Raw genomic sequence first — 24,231 nt, 5'->3', positions numbered from 1 at the left:
GTTGGGTCCAGTGGGTTTTGAGCTCTTAGTTACTCTAATGTTCAAACAGTAGATCAGCATTGAGACAGGGTACTTGAACTTAAAGATTGCCCAAATAGATCATGTGTTGCTGTGCCATGCAAGGTTTTTCTGTTTTTGTTTTTGTTTTTGCAGGCAGGGAGTTTATTGGGAAGCTCTCCCAATGGAGGGGATCTGAAGAATAGACTTCAGCCCCTCAAAAGACTTTTTAGTAGCAATTTCTGCTTTCAACTTTGGTAGCACTTATTCTATTCTGTATAGGAAAGCCATGTAACAAGTTGCGCATTTGTCGACCGCTTCATTTTTCTTAACTGTAACTACTGTTCTTGGATGAAATCTTCAGGTTTCCTTAGAAGAGAAATAGCTTTAAAATGTTATTGAGAACACATATTTAATTCTCAGGGATATGGCACTACAGAGCCATTTTTAAAAGCTCCTGCCTGAGCCCAACATTCTTTGACATAGAGTTTCTATTGGAGCTGCCTCTCACCTGATCAGCAAAACTAGTGGGAAAGACGCGTAAAAAGAGAGATGCCTTTATTCCTACGTCCTTCGCCTGCAGCCCTTTTTAATTTCTGGGCCTCTTGCTTGGAGAGTGTGGATACAATCTCGGCCCTCGCCAAACCATCTACCTGAGCTAGTGTTTATCAGAGACCCGTAGACCAGGACCACTGTCAAGGGCATGCTTGGCAATGTAGTTGAAAATGCCGGTTCCAGGCCCCGCACTCCACCCGAACCAATGGAATCAACCTCAGGTAGTGAGGCCCCCAGGGGAGTCTAAAGACACTCTGTCCCCACCCTCTGCCTCGCAGCAGGCTCCGCGAACCTCCCAACAGTTCCCAGGACCCAGCGAGAGATATTCTGAACTCGGGCGGCGGACCCCGGAAAGCAGTGGGCGGGCGAAGGCAGCGGAAGGAGGGTGGCATTCTCGCGAGATTCCGCCGGCCTCTCGGGGCGGGCGGGAAGCCGCGGCGGTGGTGGCTCCGGAGTGGTTGCGAGATGCGCTCCGAGAAAGAGGCAGCCGGTGGGGTCGGTGGCTGCGGGGCGGCTCCTGCTCGGGCCTCGAGCGGAAGGGAGAAGCCACCAGCGCCCGCTCCCCGCGGGGGACAGGCCGTGGAGCTCCAATTCCGCCGGGAATCGCCACGGCGAGAGGCCGAGACGCCGCCCTTCGCCTCCGGCTGTGGGGGTGGCGGGGGCGGCGCCGGCAAATCGCGCGAGGAGAGGAGGGCGAGTCTGAGCAAGGTCGGGCGGCGGGCGGGGCCGAGAGCGCGGGGCGGGGCGAGGGCGGGCCGGGGGCGGGGCGAGGAGGCGCGCGCTCAGGACCCCGGAGAGCGCCCGGCAGGGCCGCGCGCGCGCACGCAGCTCCGCCTCCCTGCGGAGCGCAGGCCGGGTCTGGTGAGGTAACGCTAGCAGACCGCGTTTGCTACACCTTTTGATTTGATCTCTTCAGATGCGGGAAGGAAAAAGAGTCACTTAAGTTCTGTGGTATTTTTCAGCTAAGTTAGTTAAAGCCTTGATTTACCAACATGAGATAGGTAGCATATCCGGAGAAATTTTCCTTCCTCCTACATCGCTCCTGCCCCGTCGCTCTTTTCGGTTCCTGACGGACTTTATTACTAATCCTCAATCCTCCAGATAAAGATGTGAAGGGTGGAGTGTCTACCACAGGCCACCAGAATGATGCAAATCATGAAATGGTGCGAGAATTCCTGTTGACAGTAACAAATACTCCTAAGTTTATTGGTTTGTATTTCCCCGAATGTATATATCTTGTAATATTACTTTATAATATGGATAGTGTATGAGAGATGAGTTTTTGTTTCAGCTGGCGCAGTGCATATCATATGCCAACAATTTTGTCGAAGTAGTAATAAAATGATTACATGAAAAAAACAAAAAACTGGTATGCACAGTTCCGGCCTCACGATACCTTTTAAATTATTCAGCCCACTTACCCTTTTGGCAGCCATGTTCCCCTTGCATGTATTCCTTAACCTTTCCTCAAACATGTGTTTGTGCTGAACTCCTGATTTAGATTTTCTTCTCAGCATAAACATAGGCGATAAAGCTTCATAACTGATGCTTTGTATACTCATAGTGAAAACAAAATCCAGTGTCACCTTTACTTTGGCGTTCCTCAGGTGGTCATACGGAGGCTTCCTCCCAATCTCACCAAGGAGCAATTGGAGGAGCAGCTACATCCACTTCCTGCACACGATTATTTTGAATTCTGTACTGCTGATGTTAGGTGAGGAGAAACTGTTTATCAACATTCAGAAGCTGAGTCCTACTGACAGTTGATGGGCAATTATTATAGATTTTAGAAGTCTTTCTCTATTCCATATTCCTTTCCAAATGGATCCAGAAATCCGTACAGCCCTTTCTTTATTTCTGCAAATTACTTCTAAGTAGGCTGATCATTGACTTCCTCTTAAATAGAATATTGGAATATACCTCTGCTAGCACCATTAAAGTCTAAAAAGGAAAACGGGGATACTTACAACACATGATTTAAGATTCGTATTTTGTATACCAATAAACCTTATTTCATATAGCTTTTTCTTTCTTTTATTCATATAGCTTTTAAAGTAAGTTATATTGAAATAACAAAGACTGCCGGCAGATGAGTTAGATGTTGAAATTAGATGAGATAAAAGTGCCTGGACAGGGAGTGGAGGTGGCTCACGCGATTAGGCGCCTCCCTCCTACATGGGAGCCCCAGGTTTCCAGTCCTGGTGTCTGCTAAAAAGATGACAAGCAAACAGCGAGTGCAAACAATGAGGCGCGGAGAAATAAATAAAAATAAATCTTAAAAAAAAGTGCTTGGACAGAACTTTTTAGGAGTAATGCTTCCATCGCTTGTTGAGCTGCCTTTTTCTGTTATTTTAGAATTTAAAATAAAGTTATTTAAAAAAGAAAAGTAAATAAATCGTAAATGTGTAGCTTGATGAAATTTCACAATTTGACACAACCATGTAACTGATACCCAGATAAAAAAACAAGATTCTTCCAGAACCCCAGAAACCCATTTGTGATCTCATTTATCACACCCCCTTTTTCGATTATTTTTTCAGCTTCATAATAGGATGGTGCTAACATTACTTTAACACACTAATATATATTTTAATAGAGAGCAGACATCAGTTCAGACCTTCAACAGGGCAACAGTTAAGCCAGAATTTAGTGATTTCTCACTATATTTTTATTATCTTCATTATCATCTTCCTTATCATTTTTACCCATCATAGTAGTCAGATAAATTTTCCTTTCCAATAAGTATATTAAAGTGAAAAAATGTCAGTTCATTCAAAGAAAAATAAGTAACATAGGTCTGTAGAGAAACATAAAGATGCTTTGTAAATGGCTAAAATTTAGGTAAAAGAAACTGATACAGTTAAAAGAGGACAAGCATTGGAATCATAATGACCCAAGTTGAAATCCCTGATCCACTGCTTAACAAACTGTATGATGGATTTCTCTGTGCCTTGGTGTTCTCATCCATAAAATAGGATTGAAATTACCTTCTTGTGAAGGAAATGGTGGTGTGGAACAGGAGAGGAAGGCTTAATTCTCACTGGAGATACCATGAGCCTTTTGAATTCTGTATCAGATGCTACAATAACTGTTCTAAAATACCTAAAAGTGTTCTCTAAGTCAGAAAAGAGTCCCTTTTAAGCATAATATTTTCCTCTATGAAATAAATCATGGCTAGAGTTGTGTTCTGCTTGTGATGCATGATGTAGGAATAATCTCTTATTGAGGGGTAGTCTTTTAATTTTGGCTTTGTGCAGTAGATTAAATAAATAAATAGTTTGTCCCAAGGCAAAAACATCTTACTTTTTTTTTTGCTAAAAAATATCCAGATTATTATAAGTAATTGATGATTTTTGCCATAAAGGGTTTATTTAAACTAGTTTGTTGTATCCAAAAAAAAGAGAGAGAAAATTTTAAAGGTTATGTTTTTTGCTAACCAATTTCACCTTTTCTCTTATTTCAGTCTTTATCCTCATCTCTACTCAAGAGCGTACATTAATTTTAGAAATCCTGATGACATCCTCCTTTTTAGAGATCGTTTTGATGGCTATATCTTCATTGACAGTAAAGGTTGGATCATTGTTTTTTTAAACTCTTTATTACAGTATCTCTTAATGAAGTTTTAAGTTCTCAGCTACTACTCTAAAAGAAGTTCATTAATGTGATTGTGTTCTGAGATTAAAAAATTAAAATTATTTTTAATCCAAGGGAATTCCAACAATTCTCTGTAATAGTGACAACCTATATATATATAATTATCAGGGAATAAAGTTTTCCATATAAGTGAGTTTTCTGGATGACTGAACTTTACTATTTTATGTCCCAAGATTAAATTATTTTACCCATGTGTGATAGTAATTTTCTAAACTATGTTATACACTTCTTTGTTGTCCTTAACAAGTATTCAACATAATTTTATCATTTCTCAATTAAGTCTTGAGGAGGAAGGGGTTATAATGATGAACCTCAGTTATTGACTGCTATTAAACAGTGTTATCTACAGGGTCAATATTTACCCCTTAACTAACTGGTTCCAGTTCCCTATTCATTTTTGGTTTTATATCCGCTTCTGATTTTTTTTTCCTTTCTCCTCATGTCAGCTATTGCATTCACTGCTATCATGTCCTTATTCCTTTAACAATACTCCTCACCCACCCATCCATCCCTACGTCCTCTACTTGTGTTTATCTTCTTTTCTGTTGTGTGGTAATGCACTAGAAAGGATTGTTTAAAAGTAACTAGACTGAAAAAATAAAAAATTTAAAAAAAAAGTAACTAGACTGAGGGTTGAAAGATTTTTCCTGTGAGCAAAAGGAAGTTTATTGCTTCAACTATTTGACATTTATTTTGATTGCTCATTTATTCAGTAATTCAATCAACAACCACTTAATGTATGTCTGCTAGGTACCAGACATGAGATGGGCATTGTAGATAAAACAGTGAATCGGACATTATCTCTGCAGGTCTAAAAGCCCTGCTTTCTCCTGGTTTTTATTCTGGATAGTTGAGTTTAGCACAAAAATGTCTTCCAGATAAGAGAGAGTCACAGCTTCCTAGTCATCTGAACATAACTGACGAGACTGAAAATGGCTACTCAGTCGATTTATTGAGTTACAAGTATACCATTGGTTGATTAAGCATATCGCAGATTCTTAGTGAAAGTCTTTGTGTATGTGTTTGTTTTTGCCTCACATAACATTATCAGTTTCTAGTAAATTTCATTCTAAAGTTTGCTATTTGTACCTGGATTATTACATATCCACCTGTCTTTTAGCTATGTGTCTCCTCTAAGCAAAATCATTTCTTCGAACTCGTATAGCAGATTGATAATTGAACTAACCTTCTAAAAATCAAATTTTTAAAAATGTAGCAAAGACACCTGAGTCTTCAAAGGCATTCCACGGTAAATCTTGTTTTTGAGGGGTGGGAATCATAGGTTTATTAAGGTATAAACTACATATAGGGGAGTGGATGTAGTTCAAGTGGTTGAGTGCCTGCTTCCCATTATGAGGTCCTAGGTTCGATCCCCGATATCTCCTAAAAGCAAAACAAACAGACAAAAGAAACTACATATGATAATATTTACCCGCTAAAAGTGTATAGTTGGATAAGTTTTTGAATATATACAGTGATGTAACCACTTCTACAACATGATGAATCTTTTTGTTTAATAATTATTCTTCCTACCATCAGTTTATTCTGTGTTTAAATATGGATTTTGACAAGCAAAGTTTGCTTGGAAGTTTAATTAAATTATAGTTTAAAACAGTCATAATACATTTATCATTGTTATACTTAATCCTATAAGTAAGCTAGATGCTTATTTTCCAAAATGAATTTCAGAATGGTTTTGAAATTTGTTTCCTGTTAAAGGCCTAGAATATCCTGCAGTAGTAGAATTTGCTCCATTCCAAAAGATCTCCAAAAAGAAGCTCAAGAAAAAAGATATCAAAACCGGAAGCATTGAAGAGGGTAAGCCCTTTTTCAAATGCTAGATTATTAAACTACCAAATTAAATATACTCGTCAGATATAATTTCCTGTCCAGTATTTGTAGAGAAGTACTTTCCTTTTCTATTCTTTTTTATTTTTTAATTTGCAGATCCAGAATATAAGAAGTTTTTAGAGACTTACTGTGTGGAAGAAGAGAAAACTAGTGCTAACCCTGAAACTCTTTTGGGGGAGATTGAGGCAAAGACAAGAGAATTTATTGGTCTGTTTCACTCATTTCTTCTCTCTACTTTATTGAAATACATATTTTTAAAGTATGTAATTTTTTATTATGATTTTTCTTTTTAAAAAATTGGAACTTTTTGCACTTAGCAGACACAGAATTTTCTCATTTTGCCAAAAGGATAATGTATCAGTTGGGTTTCTCCAGAGAAACAAAACCAATAAAATTTATGTACACACACACACAATACATTTGTGCATACACACACACGTTTGTATGTATGTGCGTGTGTTTATGATTGTGTTTAGGGGCAGGCAAATCTGAAATCTGTAGGGCAGACTGTCAGGCTAGAAACTTCAGCAGGAATTGATAATCTTGTAGAAATTCCTTCTCCAGAAAACCTCAGTATTTGCTCATACTACACACACTGTCAAGGATAATCTACTTAAAGTCTGTTGATTAAAGATGTTAACCACATCAACAAAATACCATCACATTAACAACTAGATTAGTGTTGGATTAAATAACCCGGTATATAGCCAAGCCAAGTACATTAATTATCACAGATGGGAAGATGACAACTTGGGAAAATATTTCTGAGCATATATTGAAAGAGAGCAACTACATTTTTAGTTATCATAGTTTTTTATGATTTTGTTTTTATTAGATTAGTTATAGGTTTACCCAAAAAATCATGCAGAAAATACAGAATTCCCATATACCCCCCCTTACATCCAGTTTTCCCTGTTATTAACACTTTGCTTTAGTATAATAATTTGTTAGAAATGATGAAACAATATTATTGTAATTATACTGTTGACTATATCCTCAGGCTACTTGACTATATAATGATAAAATAAGAACTCCCCCATGATACAATATTTTCTCATGTAAACTTAAAAATAATATTCTTCCTCTAATTATTTTAGAAGTTAAACTGAAAGCAAATATTTAAAATAAAGAATACAAATCATATGTTGGGAGTTAATACTATGTCGTATTTTTTTTTTTTTTAATTTTAGCTAGAAGAACCACACCTCTTTTGGAATATATTAAAAATAGAAAATTAGAAAAGCAGGTAGGTCTAGCCTTTAATCTGATGAATATCCTCCCTGTTTCTGCCATTTCCATTCAGACAATTAATACATACATTTTTACATGTCTTTAGAGAATTCGAGAAGAGAAGCGAGAAGAACGAAGGAGGAGGGAGTTAGAAAAGAAACGTTTGCGAGAAGAAGAGAAAAGAAAAAGAAGAGAAGAAGAACGATGTAAGAGAAAAGAGGCAGACAAACAAAAGAAAATTGCTGAGAAAGAAATAAGAATCAAGGTAATTTTGAGGAAACTTTTCACTTTGCAAAAATAGTTTGACAGCACTAATTATACCCTTTGGGTATTTTAGTTCTCTAGAGTTTTCAAAACAATTTCAGTAATCTAGTCTCTTATTATTATAGTTCCTTTTTCTTTATTCTTAAATAGTAATTTTCAAACTGTGTTCCTCAAAGCCCTGGGAGTTCCTCAAACATGTTTTATGTACACTGGGAGGAATAAGGAATAGAGAAAGACCAGCCAGGCTGGGTGTGAAGTAAGGAGCACTTACTCTGGTAACTCCATATTTAAATTTTCCTTTCAGTGCTTAAATTTTCCTTTAAAGTAAAAGTTTCCAGACTAAAAATATACATTTGAGGACCACTGGCTCAGCATATAATAGTCTTTCTTTATAAAGTCTTTCTTTATAAAGATTCTTTATAAAGAATAGTCTTTCTTTATAAAGATTCATAGAATTTCTTTTGTAGTAGAAACAATGAGTTTCTGCATCTCTTAGTTATTCCTATGACTGTTACATTCATTTATGAGTGTAGTTGTATGCAGAGGGAATTTTCTTCTTTGTAAAATTTCTTGGCCCAAATTGGGATCAATCCTTATCTTCTTAGTACTCTGCTCAGATAATGTGATTAAAATCCAAATTGCTAACCTTTCATTTACCTTTCTAAACAAACAATAATAGCTAAACTAGTGCTTCATGATTTACATTCTCAAAAGCACTTATGTCAACAACAGTTTTACTTAAAAGTTTTTCAGGAAGAACCATTTAACCTTGTATACAATTACAACTATAGTTCCAATTCTGACTTAAAGTATTTGGAGTACTGTGTTTTATTTTTACATTTTTGAGTATGGAATTAGAATCTAAAATTAGCCAAATAAATAAAAACGAATTTAAGTCAGTAAAACTAGGTTCAAGGACTTCTAGTCAGTCAAGATGGCAGCATAAGACCCTCCATGGTGCTTATCCCCACAGAATATTTGAGCATTTACTAGACACTTGCAGAACCATCTTCCTAAAAACTCTGAAAATCAGTTGAAGGGTTGCAGTAACTGGGCAAGTGCCAACTCAAGAAAACACATCTTTAAAATTGATATGAGAAGCTTGTGGCCCCCTTGCTGGTCCCTTCCCCACTCTCACCCTGGTGTGGTATAGAGCCAGCCTGTGCTCCCATTGTGAGTTCCTGGCCCTGTTCCAGAGGAGAAGAGTAACTCCTATGCATATGCTATGGTTCCTATAAGTCAGTATCACTCTATCAGGTGGCAGACTGAAAGAGTGAACCAGGAAATGGTCTCTCTTTTGCCCTCCCAGAAATTGCCCTGTAAGCAGAAGCAGCTTGCCCACAGCTAAGGCAATATAAGAAATAATTAAGTCAAAGCACCCAGGGCAAGGAATTACCTGCTTTAAAACATACAGTAGAGCATCAGGGAGGGAGGAGAAAGTCTATTTCATAGAAAGTAGAGGGGGCATTCAAATTCTTATAAATAGGGGATGTCCCAAGGCCATGAATAAGCACAGCTTAGGTCAAGTCAAAGGCTCAGAAAAAACTTGGAGAGAACCCTGCACTTCATATTTGCTTCAAACTGATCTGCTTGATAGGATGCCTAAGCTCTAACACAGAGCCAGTTTGTGAAGACAGTGAAAAGTGTTTTTTTTGTATGGTTTCTTGCTTTTGTTACCTTCTGCCACTCACAGGACTCTCCATCATATCACTAGCTAGATACAAACTTAAGGAACAGACAGCTCAGGGACCTAATCCCAGAGTTAATGCTTTAAAATATTAAATGTACAGAGCACAACAAAAGATTACAGGACAAACAAAGAAAAGGGAAATGATGTTCAATTCAGTGGAATAAGATAAAAATTCAGAAACCATCAACAAATAACCCCTAACTTTGGACATATTGGACAAAGACTTAAATAAATTACCTTCCATATGCTCAAGGACAAAGAGGAAAACATGGAGAAAGAACTAAAAGATATCAGGAAAACAAGGAATGAACAATATGCACATCTCAATAAGGAGATACAAATTTTAAAAAGCAACAAACAGATACCGGAGCTGAAGACTCAATAAATGAAATTAAAATTTCCCTAAAGGGTTTTAACAGCAGACAAGAACTGACAGAAGAAAAAACCAGTGAACTTGAAGGCAAGAAAATGGAAATGATTCAGACTGAGGATCAGAAAGAACAAAGAATGAAAAAAAACAGATAATGACAGAAAATTTCCCAAATTTAATGAAAGACATTCACATTCACATTCAAGGAGTTCAACAAACCCCAAAAAGGATAAATTCAAACTGTTGAATACCAAGAAATTTTGAAAACTGCAAGAGAAAAGCATTGTGCTATGTAAAAGGGAACCACAGTAAGATTAAGTGCCAATTTGTCATCAGAAACCATGGAGGCAAGAAGGGAGTGGTACAAAATATTTAAAGTGCTGAAAGAAAAAAATTGCCATCCAAGAATTTTATATCCTTTGAGACTGTCTTTCAAAAATGAGGGAGAGATTAAGACATTCCCAGACAAACAAAAGCTGAGAGAATGTGTCACCTCCAGACCTGTGTTATAAGCAATGCTAGAGAAAGTTCTTCGAACTGCAAGGAAGGGACACTAGACAGTGGACTGAAGTGGCATAAAGAAAGATCTCCAGGAAATGCAACCATATGAGTAATTTTAAATGCCAGTATTATTGTAATGTATTTTTTGGTATGTAACTCCACTTTTTACTTCTTAAAGGTCCTAAAATGATAGTGTGTAAAACAAGATGATAAAAATCTATGGTTTTGGATGTACAGTATATAAAGGTATTTGTAAAAGTACAACAAAAAGGTGGGGGGACAGAGGAGAATAGGAACAGTGTTGTGTATGGTATTGAAGTCAAATTATATCAAATCAGATGTGAATGATATAGAATAGGATTTTAAATTAAGTCCCATGGTAACCACCAAGAAAATGTCTGAAAAATACATACAAGAAGGAAATGAGAAGGGAAATGGTACAATACAAAAAATCAAATAAATATGAAAATAGACATTAATGGAAGAATTGAACCATGTAATCATCTCAGTTGATGCAGAAAAGGCATTTGACAAAATCTAGCACTGCTTCTTGATTAAAACACTTAGAAAAACAGGAATAAAAGGAGCTTTTCTCAACATGATAGAGTGTATATAGGGAAGAGGACTTGGCCCAATGGATAGGGCATCTGTCTACCACATGGGAGGTCTGCAGGCCTCCTTGACCTGTGGAGAGCCGGCCCATGCACAGTGCTGATGCACGCAAGGAGTGCCATGCCACACAGGGGTGTCCCCCGCGTAGGGGAGCCCCACATGCAAGGAGTGCGCCCCTTAAGGAGAGCCACCCAGCGCAAAAGAAAGTGCAGCCTGCCCAAGAGTGGTGCTGCATACACAGAGAGCTGACACAACAAGATGACACATCAAAAAGAAACAGATTCCCGGTGCCACTGATAAGGATAGGGGCAGTCACAGAAGAACACACAGCGAATGGACACAGAGCAGACAAGTGGGGGACAGGGAAAGGGAGAGAAATAAATAAAAAATCTTAAAAAAAAAAAAGTATATGAAAAACCCACAGGTAATATCATACTCAATAGTAAAAGACTGAAAGCTTTTCCTCTAAGATCAGGAATAAGACAAAGATGCCCACTGTCACCACTGTGATTTAACATTGTACTGGAAGTTCTAGCCAAAGCAGTTAGGTAAGAAAAAGAAATAACTGGTATACAAATTGAAAGGAAGAAGTAAAACTTTCACTATTTGCAGTGACACAAGCCTATATAGAAAATCCTGAAAAATCTAAAACAAAACTACTAGAGGCAATAAATTCAGCAAAGTGACAGGGTACAAGATCAGCACACAAAAATCAGTAATGTTTCTATGCGCTAATAATGAACAAGCTCTAGAAGAAATCAAGAAAGAATTCCATTTATAATAGCAGCTAAAAGAATCAGATATCTGGGAATAAATCTAACCAAGGATGTAAAGAACTTATACTTGGAAATGTACAAACATTGCTTTGGAAAATCAAAGAAAACCTAAATAAATAGGTTCATGGATTGGAAGACTAAATATTGTTAAGATGTCAATTCTACCCAAAGAATTTACAGATTCAAATCAATCTTAATGAAAAACCCAACAGCCTTCTTACAAAAATGTAAAAGCCAGTCATCAAATTTATATGGAGAGGAAAGAGGCCCCAGATAGACAAAAATATCTTGAAAAAGAGAACAAAGTTGAAGGATATATTTCCCTCTTTTACAATTTACTACAAAGATACAGTGATTAAATCAGCATGTTACTGGCAAAATGACAGACATGTAGATCAATGGAATCTAAGTGAGAGTTCAGAAATATATATAAATCCTGGGAAGCAGATTTGGCTCAACTGATACAGCGTCCACCTACCACATAGAACATCCAGGGTTCAAACCCAGGGCTTCCTGACCAATGTGGTGAGCTGGCCCACACGCAGTGCTGATACACGCAAGGAATGCTGTGCCACACAGGGGTGTCCCCCATGTAGGGGAGCCCCACGCACAAGGAGTGTGCCCTGCAAGGAGAGCCGCACTGTGCAAAAAAAGCACAGCCCACCCAGGAGTGGCACCGCACACATGGCGAGCTGATGCAACAAGATGACACAACAAAAAAGAGATAGATTCCCGGTGCTGCTGACAAGAATGCAAGCAGACACAGAAGAACACACAGTGAATGGACACAGCAGACAACTGGGTGGGGGGGAAGGGGAGAGAAATAAATAAAAAATAAGTCTTTAAAAAAAAAGAAATCCTCACATCTATGGCCAACTGATTTTTGACAAGGGGACCAAGTCTAATCAATTGGAAAGAATACTCTCTTGAACAAATGGTGCTGGGAAAATTGGATGTATCTATGCACAAGTATGAAGGTGTACCCCTACCTGGCACCGTAAACAAATACTAATTCAAAATCTATCAAAGAGATAAATGTAAGAACCAAAACTATGAAACTCTTAGAAGAAAATGTAGGGAAGCATCTTCAGGTCCTTGTGTTAGGCAGTGGCTTTTTGGACTTCACACAAAAGCACAATCAAAAAAAAAGAAAAAATAGGAAGTGGGACTTAATCAAAATTAGAAACTTTTATGCATCCAAAGACTTCATAGTGAAAGTAAAAAGACTACCTACACAATGGGAGAAAATATTTGGAACCCCCATATCTGATAAGGGTGTACTATCTATAATATACAAAGAAATACTACTACTCCACAACAAAAGACATATAACTCAATTAAAAATGGACAAAAGACTCAAATAGACATTTCTCCAAAGAAGATGTACAAGTGGCCAAAAAACACATGAACAAATACTCAACGTCATTAGCCATTAAGGTATTGCCTATCACAACCACAATGAGATACCATTACAGACTCACTAGAATGGCAAATATTAAAACAAAACAAAAACAATAAAACAATAGCAGAATATAACTGGTATTGTAGAGGGTGTTAAGAAATAGGAACACTCATTTATTGCTGGTGGGATGTGAAATGGTGCTGCTGCCTTGGAAAATAGTTTGGCAGTTTCTCAGAAAGATAAGACTAGAATTACCGTATGACCTGGTAATCCTACTTCTTGGTATATACTGCCAAAAATTGAAAGCAGGGACTCGAACAGATATCTGCATACCAATTTTCATAGCAGTATTATTCACAATTGCCAAAAGATGAAAGCAACCCAAGTGCCCATCAAGAGGTGAATGAATAAACAAATATGGTATATCCATACAATGGAGTATTATCAGTCTTAGAAGGGAATGGAAGTTCTGATACATGTAACAACATGGATGAATCTTGAAGGCATCACATTGAATGAAATAATCCAGAGACAAAAGGACAAATATTGTATGATCTCACTGATATGAAATAATTAGAATAACTGAATTCACAGAGTCAGAAACTAGATACACATTGGTATGGGCTAGGGTATGGGCAGGGAATGGGGAGTTGATGCTTATTTGGTACAGGGTTTCTGTTTGAGTTGATGGGTAGGCTTTGTTAATGAATGGTCATGATGGTAGTACAACATTGTTGTTGTAATTAACATGTATACACCAAGCACTGAATTATATATTTAAATGTTGTTAAAAGGGAAAGTTTTTGGTTATGTATATGTTACTAGAATAAAAGTTTAAAAAGTCGTAGGACTGTACAGCACAAACAGTAAACCCTCATATAATGTATGGACTGAAGTCAATTTCATAATTACAGTAATATTGTTTTATCAGTTATTAACAAAGGTACCACATTAATGCAAAATATTAATAACAGAGAAACTGTGTGTGAGAGGAGGATAGGGGAACCCTATATTTTCAGTGTGATTTTTCTGTATACCTACATCTTCTCTAATTAAAAAAGTCAAGAAAAAATATATAAGTTCAGGGGGAGTGGATGTGGTGCAAGCAGATGAGCACCAGCTTCCCACATGGGAGGTCCCAGGTTTGGTTCCGGTGTCTCCTAAAAACAAACGAACAAATGAAAAACTCAGGAGAGCTGATGTGGCTCAGTGGTTGAGCCACCCTCCCACTTAAAAGGTCCCGGGTTCAATCCCCAGTGCCAGTACTTCAAAAAGAGAAAAAGAAAAAAAATTAGATATAAGTTCAGGATCTTTAATTTAGAATAAAAGAAATCAGAACCTTTTAACACATTTAGAGAAAGGAATGATCATGTTTAAATCTGGTAAAATGAAGTCTTGGCAGTAAATTCCACCCTGATGACTGTGAGTAATCCATGGCTGCTGTCCCTAGAGTATCTGGTATTATGACTAATAAACAGACTTAACAATATATATATATACATGAAATTTAGTCACCTGATGCCAAGAGTAGTCTTTTACAAATAGCTGTGCTCAATTTGGGGACCTCTGACTTATGAATCATGTGGAGAATTGAAATTTTAAAAAAACAACAACTAGAAAATAAAATCTGTGGAGAAATGTCAAAACAGTTTATATTAATAGCCCAAACATAGAGAGGCAGAGTGATGTCATCATAGCTATTTTTAACAAGAAGGAAAAATATACACAAAGAGAGCAACTTGGATGTTTTTTTATTTTCCTTCGTAATGAGGAAGCTAAAACTAAGCAATGAACTTAGTTGAAATAGGAAATTGGATTACCAAAATTACACATAAAAGTTCTAAATTTACAGAGTACATTATCTTAAGAAGTTGTGTGATATTCATGAAGCCCTTTCAAAATAGTTGTGTGTGTGTTTAACTGTGTTATATGTACATTGGATAATCAAAGAAGAAGTCTGAAAGGGTTCACAGTAGACTGTTAGCAGCCCTTGGTTCTCAAGAGTGTGTCTGCAAAGCTCTAAAGACCTGGTGCCTGCTTCCACTTTCTCTTGTATCATCCACCTCTGGTTCCTTCTCCAGATGCTCTAGCCTGTTTTCTTTTCCTGGTTTCACCTTACTACCTTTGTCCTGCTTACCTCCACAGAGAACTTTTCCTCCAGACTTATTCTTGGCTGGCTCCTTCTCAGCATTCTGGTTTCAGTTGACATGAACTGACAGAGGCCTTCCCTGACCCTCTGGCTAGAACATTTCCCCTCTTCCCCTCACCCCAAATCTCTCTATCCCTTTATTCTGTTTTATTGTGTGGTCAAGGCATTTAAAATTACCTGAAATGATCTTGGATCATTGTGCACATTCAGTTTTATGACATTCTCTTATTCATTAATGTCACCGTCTTTTCATCACATTAATTATTCTGCATCATTTTTCATAACTATGAAGTATTTTGTTGACTGAATGTGGCACTATTTATTTAACCAAAAATATTCATTGCACCTTTAGCTGACATTTTTTTGCTCTTCAGACATTTGGGCTCAATATTGGTATATGACTTTATTTATTAAACAACTTCTTTATAATATGCTCTTAAAGTGCTTTTTACTAACATTATAATTTCTCAGCTTCTTAAGAAACCAGAAAAGGGAGAGGAAACAACTACAGAGAAACCAAAAGAAAGAGGAGAGGAAATTAATATTGGAGATGAAAAATGGGAAAAATCCCCTTGCTGTGCAGTCATAAAATCCAAGCCCTTAGAAATCTCACTGAAGGAGCTCAAGGAAAAGTGAGTCATGGTTTTGTTTTTATGACCACATTAAATATTAAAAGATTGTTAGCAAGTGAGATTCACCTATCTTTTGTCAATATGAGTGCTTATATTTCATATTATTCTTGGAATTCAAGAATTTTACCAGGATTTCCTTATATACTTTTGTTTTTATTTCCCATTACTCATGCCAGGAACTTAGTAAACCCATTCAGTTGGCAATCTCAAGTCTATCTTCAAATCAGAGTAATTTTCGTCTATTATTTCCTTACCTACTGCCTCTCAACTCCTTCTTTTTCTCCTTAAGTCTTTCCATTTGGAACCCTGTGATTGCATGTTAGATCTTCAGGATCTGTCATCCTAGGCTCTTCTCCTATGTAATTTTTTATCAGTTTATGATTTTCTTCTTTTTTGAGAGATCTTGCCCATTTGATCTTCCAGACCTCCATCAGTTTATCTACAGAATTTTAAATTTGAGAACCCAGTCTTTTAGGGCTAGAAAACCTTTTTTTTTTTGATGCAGAAATAGAGTTATTTTCAGTGCCATACTTCTTTTGTATCTCTCCCAGCTTTGTATTTGACCAACACTTATTGATCCTGGGTATTCGGTTTGTTCTGCCTTCTCTGTCCTTAGGCACATTGTTCTGTCCCTTTGCTAGTCATGACTGTCAGCTGCTATGGAGGTAGCTCCAGCAGGGCTTTTCTGTGCAGTCTCTTCCCTGTTGGCCAGAGAGAGACCAAGCCAGCTGCTTGTCAGGAGGGAACCACTCTCTGCTCTCTGGGCCTCAGGGTTTGGTTGCCTTGCCTATGGATGCAGGCTGGAGTTGCCCTTTGTCGAGGGTTGCAGGCCCTCTAGCACCCTCAGTATTGTCATCCTTACCCCATGGCTCCTGCCTACTCACTGTTTCTGGAGTCCCAAGAACTTCCTGGTCCCCAGGGCAGCTCTGCTCAGAAGAGTCGGTTGGAAGTGGAATTTTACACAAGAGGGTAGGTAGCAAGATCATAGAATTAGACTGTCATTTTTTTTAATCTTTTTTTTTTTTTTTGAGCTTTGGTTCATTGGTTTGTTTATAAAATTAATTTATGCATGACTATCAAATCCATGACATTTTAGCACTATGGTTTTGGGTATGGATGTTTGTATTATTATTGTTATGAGAGTGCCTATTTTTATGTTTCTGGCATGAATGCATATTTTGCTTATAGATCCTGTGTTTTCCCCTCTAATCTTGTCACTTCTGATATATGGATGAGCCACAGGTGGCATATGAGACCTTTTATCTGTGCTTAGAAATGGAAAAACTTAGAACCAAATGAACTAAGCAGTCATTTATTTACTAATTGAATATTTTGCTAAATGTAGAAATATCATTACCCTGGTGCTATTAAATTTCAGTTAATTTTAGCTATGTTTGGAGCAGAAACTAGGCTGTCAATACCAGCTCTCTGCCACATGGATATGCTTATAGGCTCTACCACATCCTAGAAATATGCTCTTGGGAAAGTTACATGATCACTTTGAGTCTCTTTTCCTTTATCTGTAAAAAAGGGGAGTAGGATGATGTTTACTTTGGAGAGTTCTTGAGAATTCAGAAAACATGTATGTAAAGTACCTTAGCATAATTCTGATTACATCTCTGTCATTCAGTATAACAGAAAATATTATTATTGTTTTTACTATTTATCTTTTTAGCAGTTTTTATTGAATGCCTGCTTTTTGCCCATCGCTTTGCAAACTCTGGCAATACAATAATGAGCAAGACATATATTCCTTGCCTTTTTGGAACTCACAGTCTAGAAAGGAAGACAAGTAATCAACCAGCAACTTATATAAGGCTTACTAATAATTTGTATTGAATCACAGGTCACAAAATGACAGTGATAAAGAACAAAGGGATATGGAGAGAAGATTTCAAGAAAAAGAACTTGAAACACAAAGATATCACTTGGATGATGGTAGAAAGCATAGAGTTCACTATGAGTTTGACAAGTTTTTGAGAAGGAATGAAGATGAGCTGAAATTGGGGAAAGGATTCACCCAAGACAGAGGGAAGAAAGGGCACCAGAATTGCAGCTTCGCTGTGGAGGCAGTAGAGAAACTGGGTAAAGAGAAGTGTGATGACTGGCATCCAAAAAGGAGTGCATGAGAACTAAGGTTCTTTTTTTCATTCAGGATAATCTTTCATTCATTAATCTGTACTAAAAGTATAAATTATACTTCTGCAGCCTTGCAATGGCTCTTTCCAAAACAGTGATTCTTTCATTAAACCAAGAAAGAAAAATCTGTATAGGCATGTTGAGGTATAGGATAACCTACTCTGACCGCATGAGGTTCTGACTCTTAATTAGAGCATTATTGTAAGGAGCATAATGTTTGAGGGGGTCAGTATTTACTTGAGCAGTTCTTTTTGTTCACTTAGTGGACACCAAGCCCTGAAAGTCAAATCCTAAAATGAAACCAGCTGTCATCTTTTCTCAGAGAATCAAAATTATTTTTCACCAGGAAAAAAAAGATCATTTAGTGTAAAACTAGCCCATTAGGCCATTTGCTTGAGAATAAATAAAGGCAAGATTATAGTAATCTTGAGAATAAATAAAAGGCAAGTTTATCCTTGAGACAGTAAGGAAATATTAATGACATTTCCATGGGTCTTTCTAATACGTCATTAACAACATTCTGATTATTAATGAGTGATCAAATGGCTTAGAAACATCCATCAGTTGTATCTTCACAGACAGTGAGGAACACATGGTTGGGCTATCTACTTCCCAGTGAATTTCCTCCATTCTCTAGTAGACTGGAGTATGCTGGAGGACCTCCCCTGAGCACTATAGCAAAATAATTAGGTTGAGTTTTATCTCTTTTTATTTACTTTTCTAGGAGACATAGGACCTAGAAGGAAAGGAAGGAGAACAACAACAACAAAAAAAGGGATACAGAATATACTCAAATCAGATAATCAATCCCAAAAGAATTGAACTGATTAGGTAATAGAATGGCTTCAAAATTCCTAAAGTCAAAACCAATATTACAGATCTCTTTTACAACTAGGATTTATAGAAGTATTTTTTTACTGGCTGAAAAATATGCTGTGACAAGACCCAAACAGGTCTCTTCAATCATAAGTTCTCCTTTTTTCTGATCTCCATATGTTCCCCTTCATGTATTGCCCTCACTTCAGAGAAGTAAAATAACTAATATAAAATGTTAGCCATTCCCAACCAACAAATAGCTTTTCTTTCAGAAATTTGAACTTATTTTTTATTCAGATGACATTTTCCCAGAGAAACTGTATAAGTGGTATTTAAGTTAGCAAATCAGTTTCCACTTATCTCCCTTTCTAGGACCAAGTACTCCACCAGGTGCGTCACCTGTCCCACACATCAGCCAGGCCTTGTGGGAAAGGTACCTGTCATCCACTTTGTAGAGCTGAGGGAACTGTGGGTCCAATTCTCAACCCTGTGCCTCCTTTCCCCACCCCCTTACCCTTGGCAACTATGAATCTGTTCTCCATCTCTATACTTGTGTCATTTCAAGAATGTTGTATAATAGAATCATACAGAATGTGACCTTTTTTGAGATTGGCTTTTCTCACTCAGCCTAATTCTCTTGAGATCCACCAAAGTTGTTGCATGCACCAATGATGTTGGTTTTTTCAATGCTTCAGTAAAGGCAAGGCTGAAATCCAGAGAAGAGCCATCTTGTCTTCATCCTTGAATAATCACATCTATATTAATCCAGAGATTTCTGTAGTTACCTTAAACTCAGGTACATGAAGTACAGCCATGTGTCTTTTTGGTGGGGAGTTAGTTCATATGAAGCCTTGTTTTTCACTGCCATTTTAGTATAAGTAGTTGTTTTGCACAACTTTAAGTGTGGGAACCCCAAGTGCTTCTCTTCTCAGTGAACTTGAGTCTTGAGTAACGTGCAGTGTTAATGAGAGTGCTTTGTATGTAAGAGCTCTTTTCTTATGAGGTCTGAATAGTAAGTGTGAGATAGGTCATAGTGACTTTTAGAATTGGATTTTGTGCTTCATTTGTAATCACGTTACCCAAGTGAAAAGTAGAACTGTGCACTTTAGCCTCTGGCAAAAGAACACCTGTTTGAAAGTCCTTTTTGCAACATGTGAAATCTGTATCTCTGCTTTACAGAGGGATCCAGATACCTTAAGGACCTGCTGGGCTCTTCCCCAGACTTCTCATTGGCTGGGCTCAGATGTAAGAAGAAGAAAATTAGGTTAAAACTCCTGCTTTCCTGCACTCCCACCCCAAACAAAAGCATTCCTAGTCATACATGGTGACCCGCTGGGGCCAAAACACTCACACACAAACACACACACACAAACACACACACCAAGTACAGAAGTAGATAAAGGTCACCTGGGGTGAATCCCAAAGAAAGACAACAGGTAGAACATGCCCACCTCTGTACACAGGTCCTTGCAGCCCACGTTTGGGCCATGAAAGGTGTTCATCCAGAGGATGCAGCTACCACCTTAATGCCTACACCGGACAGGGAAAGAAATGTACATTTAGGCAGGAAGCTTCCTAGTTGGGCTCTAAGCTTCCATGGAACCAATGCTTGAGTGCAGAGAAATGTGTCTTCCTCCCTCACCTGTCTCCTTCAATACTAGTATCTGCAATACGGCTGACTGGCTTCTCCAAGAGAGAAAATTCTTATTATTATTAGTCCAAATCTTCAGAATTATTCTGTGCTTCCCTGACAGTCACTGTCTTCCTGCCGTGAAGCAATTGCATTTCACTGTACTTTATCCAGTCAACATTTTTATTTCTCTGCCTCTGAGAATTTAATAAGATGATGGGTTCATATTTTCTACAAAGGAAACAGTTCATAGTTACAAAGTGTTCCATGGTTGACAGGAATAATCCATGTGGAAATTGTTTATTGCTAAGGTTAACAACTGTTCTTGTTTATAGAGCTAAAAAGCCTTCTTGCTCTGTGTCCAATTTTGTGTCAGACTTCATGTTCACCTTGTGTGGTAGAGCTCGAAGGACTGGAATATGCTTGAGAATTTGAGTTTTAATCTCCCAAAGTGGGAGGGAAAATTCTCCCTAGTCATTGGGTGCCATGATTGTACCATTTCCAGTGTATTCTTGGTATAAGCAGTAACGTTTTCCCAGATACCAAATTTTTATTTTTTTCAAGTTATTTTAAATATTCACTGCCCTCCTTTTCATGGTTTTTTTTTTTGGCCTCAGAAACCTTGGTTTTTGAGATTGTGCTGTGAAATGAGCTGAATTTAGCTGTACGACTGATCTTCATTAGACAGTTTGTATCATCAGGTCCTAGAACTGTAAAGTATTGTGACATCAAACCCACAATTCGATCTCTCCTGATTGTTTTCCTTGGAAAAACAACCCTGCCTTTCTCTTCAGGATCGGCCAGCCATGCAGTTATACCAGCCCGGAGCTCGCATCCGAGCCCGTGTGGGTTCTATAAGCCAAATCTGTGAGTGTGGTGGAAAACCGGCAGAGGAGAATGGCGATGGGAGGAAGCCTGAGACAGAAAATTCACCTGGCGCAGGTTCTGAGAAGAGTGAAGAGGCAGAGTAAACCCCTGTGCAAGCCAAGTTGGTGACACGTGTGAACTTCTCATTCAGTTTTTCGAAGTAAGAAAGGGCATTCCTGAAATGTCAGGTAAATTCTGGTAAATTCACCACTTACAAGGAAACTGGAAATATAAAGGGGTTGCCTATAAGCATCAAGAGATCACTCTTAAGAGAGAAGTAACCTTTTTTTTTAATTTAGCAGAATTTTTGTAAAGTTTCCCATTTCTAGTATAAACTAGATATTTCTCTTTTAGCCAAACAGAGGATATTATTTTCCTTGGAAAGTAGGAAATTATGACCAAAACAGGGAAGAAAGTCCTGTATCAGTGTAAATTCTGAAGCACTTTAAGTATGTTGGTAGGAATAACTTGCACTCTGTCTACACATTTGAAAGCATGTGATGTGTAGGAATCTGAGTCTCATTGTGCTTTTCGTTAGTTTTCTATGAGCCGTAGTCGGGGAAGTGAGCAATTCTCCTTTCATTATAACTTTTGTTATTCAGCCACTTCTGCACCTTCTGTTAAAAGCACTTCCCAAGTTTTTTTTATATTTTAGAATAGTCCTTATCATAGGAACCCTAACATTATATAAAGTCCAACAGCTTTAAATTATTGCCATTTTAACAGTGTGGCCCCTGACTTTATGACAAGCAGTTTCAGAGTCTTTTGATTGGTGTACTTATTGTGGTATAAGGTATAAATGTCATCATTTTGAGATAGGGATAACCTATGTATGGCACCAGAGTCTTTTTGCAGTCTGAGACAGTTTTCTTTTTAAATAACTTAATGTATATGCCTGAAACTATGCATTCTATAGTGTTTCTCCTTTTAGAGAAATTTTCTTAATGTTACTGCATTTTTGGCACTGTGCTTTGAATCTTTTATTAAATAAAATTTGTTGCTATGGATTTTGGGTCCAGTTATGTACTTTCCTTATATTAAATTTTATATACTCAAATATTGCTTTTTAAAAAGTGGTTTTACTTCTCTGAGTATTTTGTTGATTATATCTATTCCATGTTATTCATTAATAATCAAGTGTTTGTATTTATTAAAAACCTAAGAATTAGTCCTTTTATCTTTAAAAACAATTTATGACTTTTGGTCTGTGCCAGAGAAGCGGCATAGCTATGCTCTTGGCTTCTGAGCACCAAGAATTTGAAGAAGGGAGAGGGAAGGTCTTGCTGTGGATTGAGTGATATCCATGCGACCAGCTAGGCCAACTTGGCTATCAAAGGATCCTCAGATGAAAGTGGCCACAGTAGCTGCTGAGGGTAGGAAGTAGGAAGAAGAGATGTGATGTGGGGGCATTTTCAGGACTTGGAGTTGTCCTGGGAGGTACTGCAGGGACAGTTACTGGACATTGTGTCCCCCCCCATGGTCCACTGGGTGGACTGGGGGAGAGTGTGGGCTATGATGTGGACCATTGACCATGTAGTGCAGCAGTGCTCAGGGATGTATTCACCAAGTACAATGAATGTCCCATGATGATGGAGGAGGTTGTTGTTATGGGAGGAGTGGGGTGAGGGGGGTGGGGGGTATATGGGGACCTCATTTTTTGAATGAAACATTAAAAATAAAGACAAAAAAGAAATATTGGAAAAAAAGGATCCTCAGACAACAAAAACCAAATCACTGTCATATCCATATGTTAGCACTAATAATTACAAATCCTTTGATGTGCTTTCACCATTTCTATTTATCTCCAAAGGTTTCTAAACAACTTTTTACCAATTTTGCACAGATTAAACCTCGGCTTTCCATTTTCTAACCATGTTATATTCTCTATATTCTAGCTATTAACTCAATGAAGCCTTACTCACTTTTAAAACTGGACAGCACACACATTATCTCTTTTTTATAAATGTGGAAACTGAGGTTTAGAGATGTCTAGCAACCTGTGGCTGATAAGTTCAAAAGCTTGCAAAGTTTTTATTACTAATTATAAAAACGCTTGAGTTTATCATATATCTAAGAAATGGTAAAAAAAATAATAAAATGTTAAGGAAAGAATTAATTTTACTTCCTTTGAGACTGGACTAAAGTTGTTAGTGTGACCAAGAGGTTGTTTGGGTGTTGACCTCACTTTTTTAGATTTTTGGTTATTCTTTTACAAAACTTTTCGCTGATGTTGTCTATTCTCATTTTTGGATTCCAGTCTTTGATTTTATTAAACTACTTTGTAGTTTTAATAATTATATTCTAAATATGAGTATAGCAAGGGAGAGAAGTTGCTCAGAGCCTCGCTAGTAAATGATAAACAAGTGACTGCAGTAATTTTTCAAATCTGACATGAAATAGGCACTTTGAAAAATATTTAGAAACAAGTTTTCTCTTGCTTAATACTTATTGAGCAGTCTTCTCCCATTTCATGTATTTCATAGCAGACAAACATTTGTGCAAGATGAAGTAACTCATGGGAAAATAGGTTCCATCTTTTAGCAAATGCTTGATAAATGCTTTATTATAAATAAATATTATTTATTAAATACATATTTATTTAATAAATATTATTAAATTAAATAAAAATTTTTATTTATTCTTTATAGCAACAAGGACATACCCAACATCTGGGGAAGGATTGTTTTCCCTACAGAATGGAGCACATATGGCCATTCTCTACTCATCCCTCTAGTTACCACCAACTAAGGTGAAAGTACAAGTTGTTGCCTTCCAGTAGCTCACTATTTAGTAAGCACATTCCTTCTGAAGTGAATTAATTGTGTTCATCTAGGGGACCCAAGACGTAGATTTAATTTCTTCTGTCATCCTGTAAGAAAGGAATTTTTAATTTCATATCTATCACTTTGGTGTTCTATCTTAACTCTGGTTTAAAAAAAAAAAAAAGGAAAGAAAAAGAAAGATGGCATTTATCTCATTCTTTAGGATATAGCCTTCTATTCTTATCTTTAAAATTAAGGCAAAGTCTTCAAAATCAGAGATTAAAATGGAGAATTAAGTAGATATTTGATCTTTTTGGTATGTGTTAATAGCCAA

The 24,231-nt window shown here is 37.3% G+C and overlaps 1 protein-coding gene across 3 annotated transcripts; it reads left to right on the top strand.

Annotated features, from left to right (window-relative positions):
• Window positions 1-956: 956 nt before the first annotated feature.
• Window positions 957-22,142, top strand: UPF3A (UPF3A regulator of nonsense mediated mRNA decay). 3 transcript variants are annotated; one of them, XM_058278333.2, is made up of 10 exons: window positions 957-1,260; window positions 2,160-2,266; window positions 4,016-4,122; window positions 5,926-6,024; window positions 6,154-6,264; window positions 7,248-7,303; window positions 7,394-7,552; window positions 15,523-15,683; window positions 17,530-17,768; window positions 18,547-18,704. In XM_058278333.2, exons 1-10 carry the CDS (start codon window positions 1,018-1,020, stop codon window positions 18,642-18,644), a joined length of 1,380 nt encoding a protein of 459 aa, XP_058134316.1. In that variant the 5' UTR covers window positions 957-1,017; the 3' UTR covers window positions 18,645-18,704. The 3 variants fall into 3 exon arrangements, with proteins under 3 accessions (XP_058134316.1, XP_058134317.1, XP_012384964.1); XM_058278334.2 differs by lacking the exons at window positions 17,530-17,768; window positions 18,547-18,704 and adding an exon at window positions 21,063-22,142; XM_012529510.3 differs by lacking the exons at window positions 15,523-15,683; window positions 17,530-17,768; window positions 18,547-18,704 and adding an exon at window positions 21,063-22,142.
• Window positions 22,143-24,231: the final 2,089 nt, after the last annotated feature.

This window comes from Dasypus novemcinctus, chromosome 17 (assembly GCF_030445035.2).
Source record: "Dasypus novemcinctus isolate mDasNov1 chromosome 17, mDasNov1.1.hap2, whole genome shotgun sequence".
Lineage (NCBI taxonomy): Eukaryota > Metazoa > Chordata > Mammalia > Cingulata > Dasypodidae > Dasypus > Dasypus novemcinctus.
The sequence above is the reverse complement of the archived record's forward strand: the minus strand, read 5'-3'. Positions and strand labels throughout refer to the sequence as shown.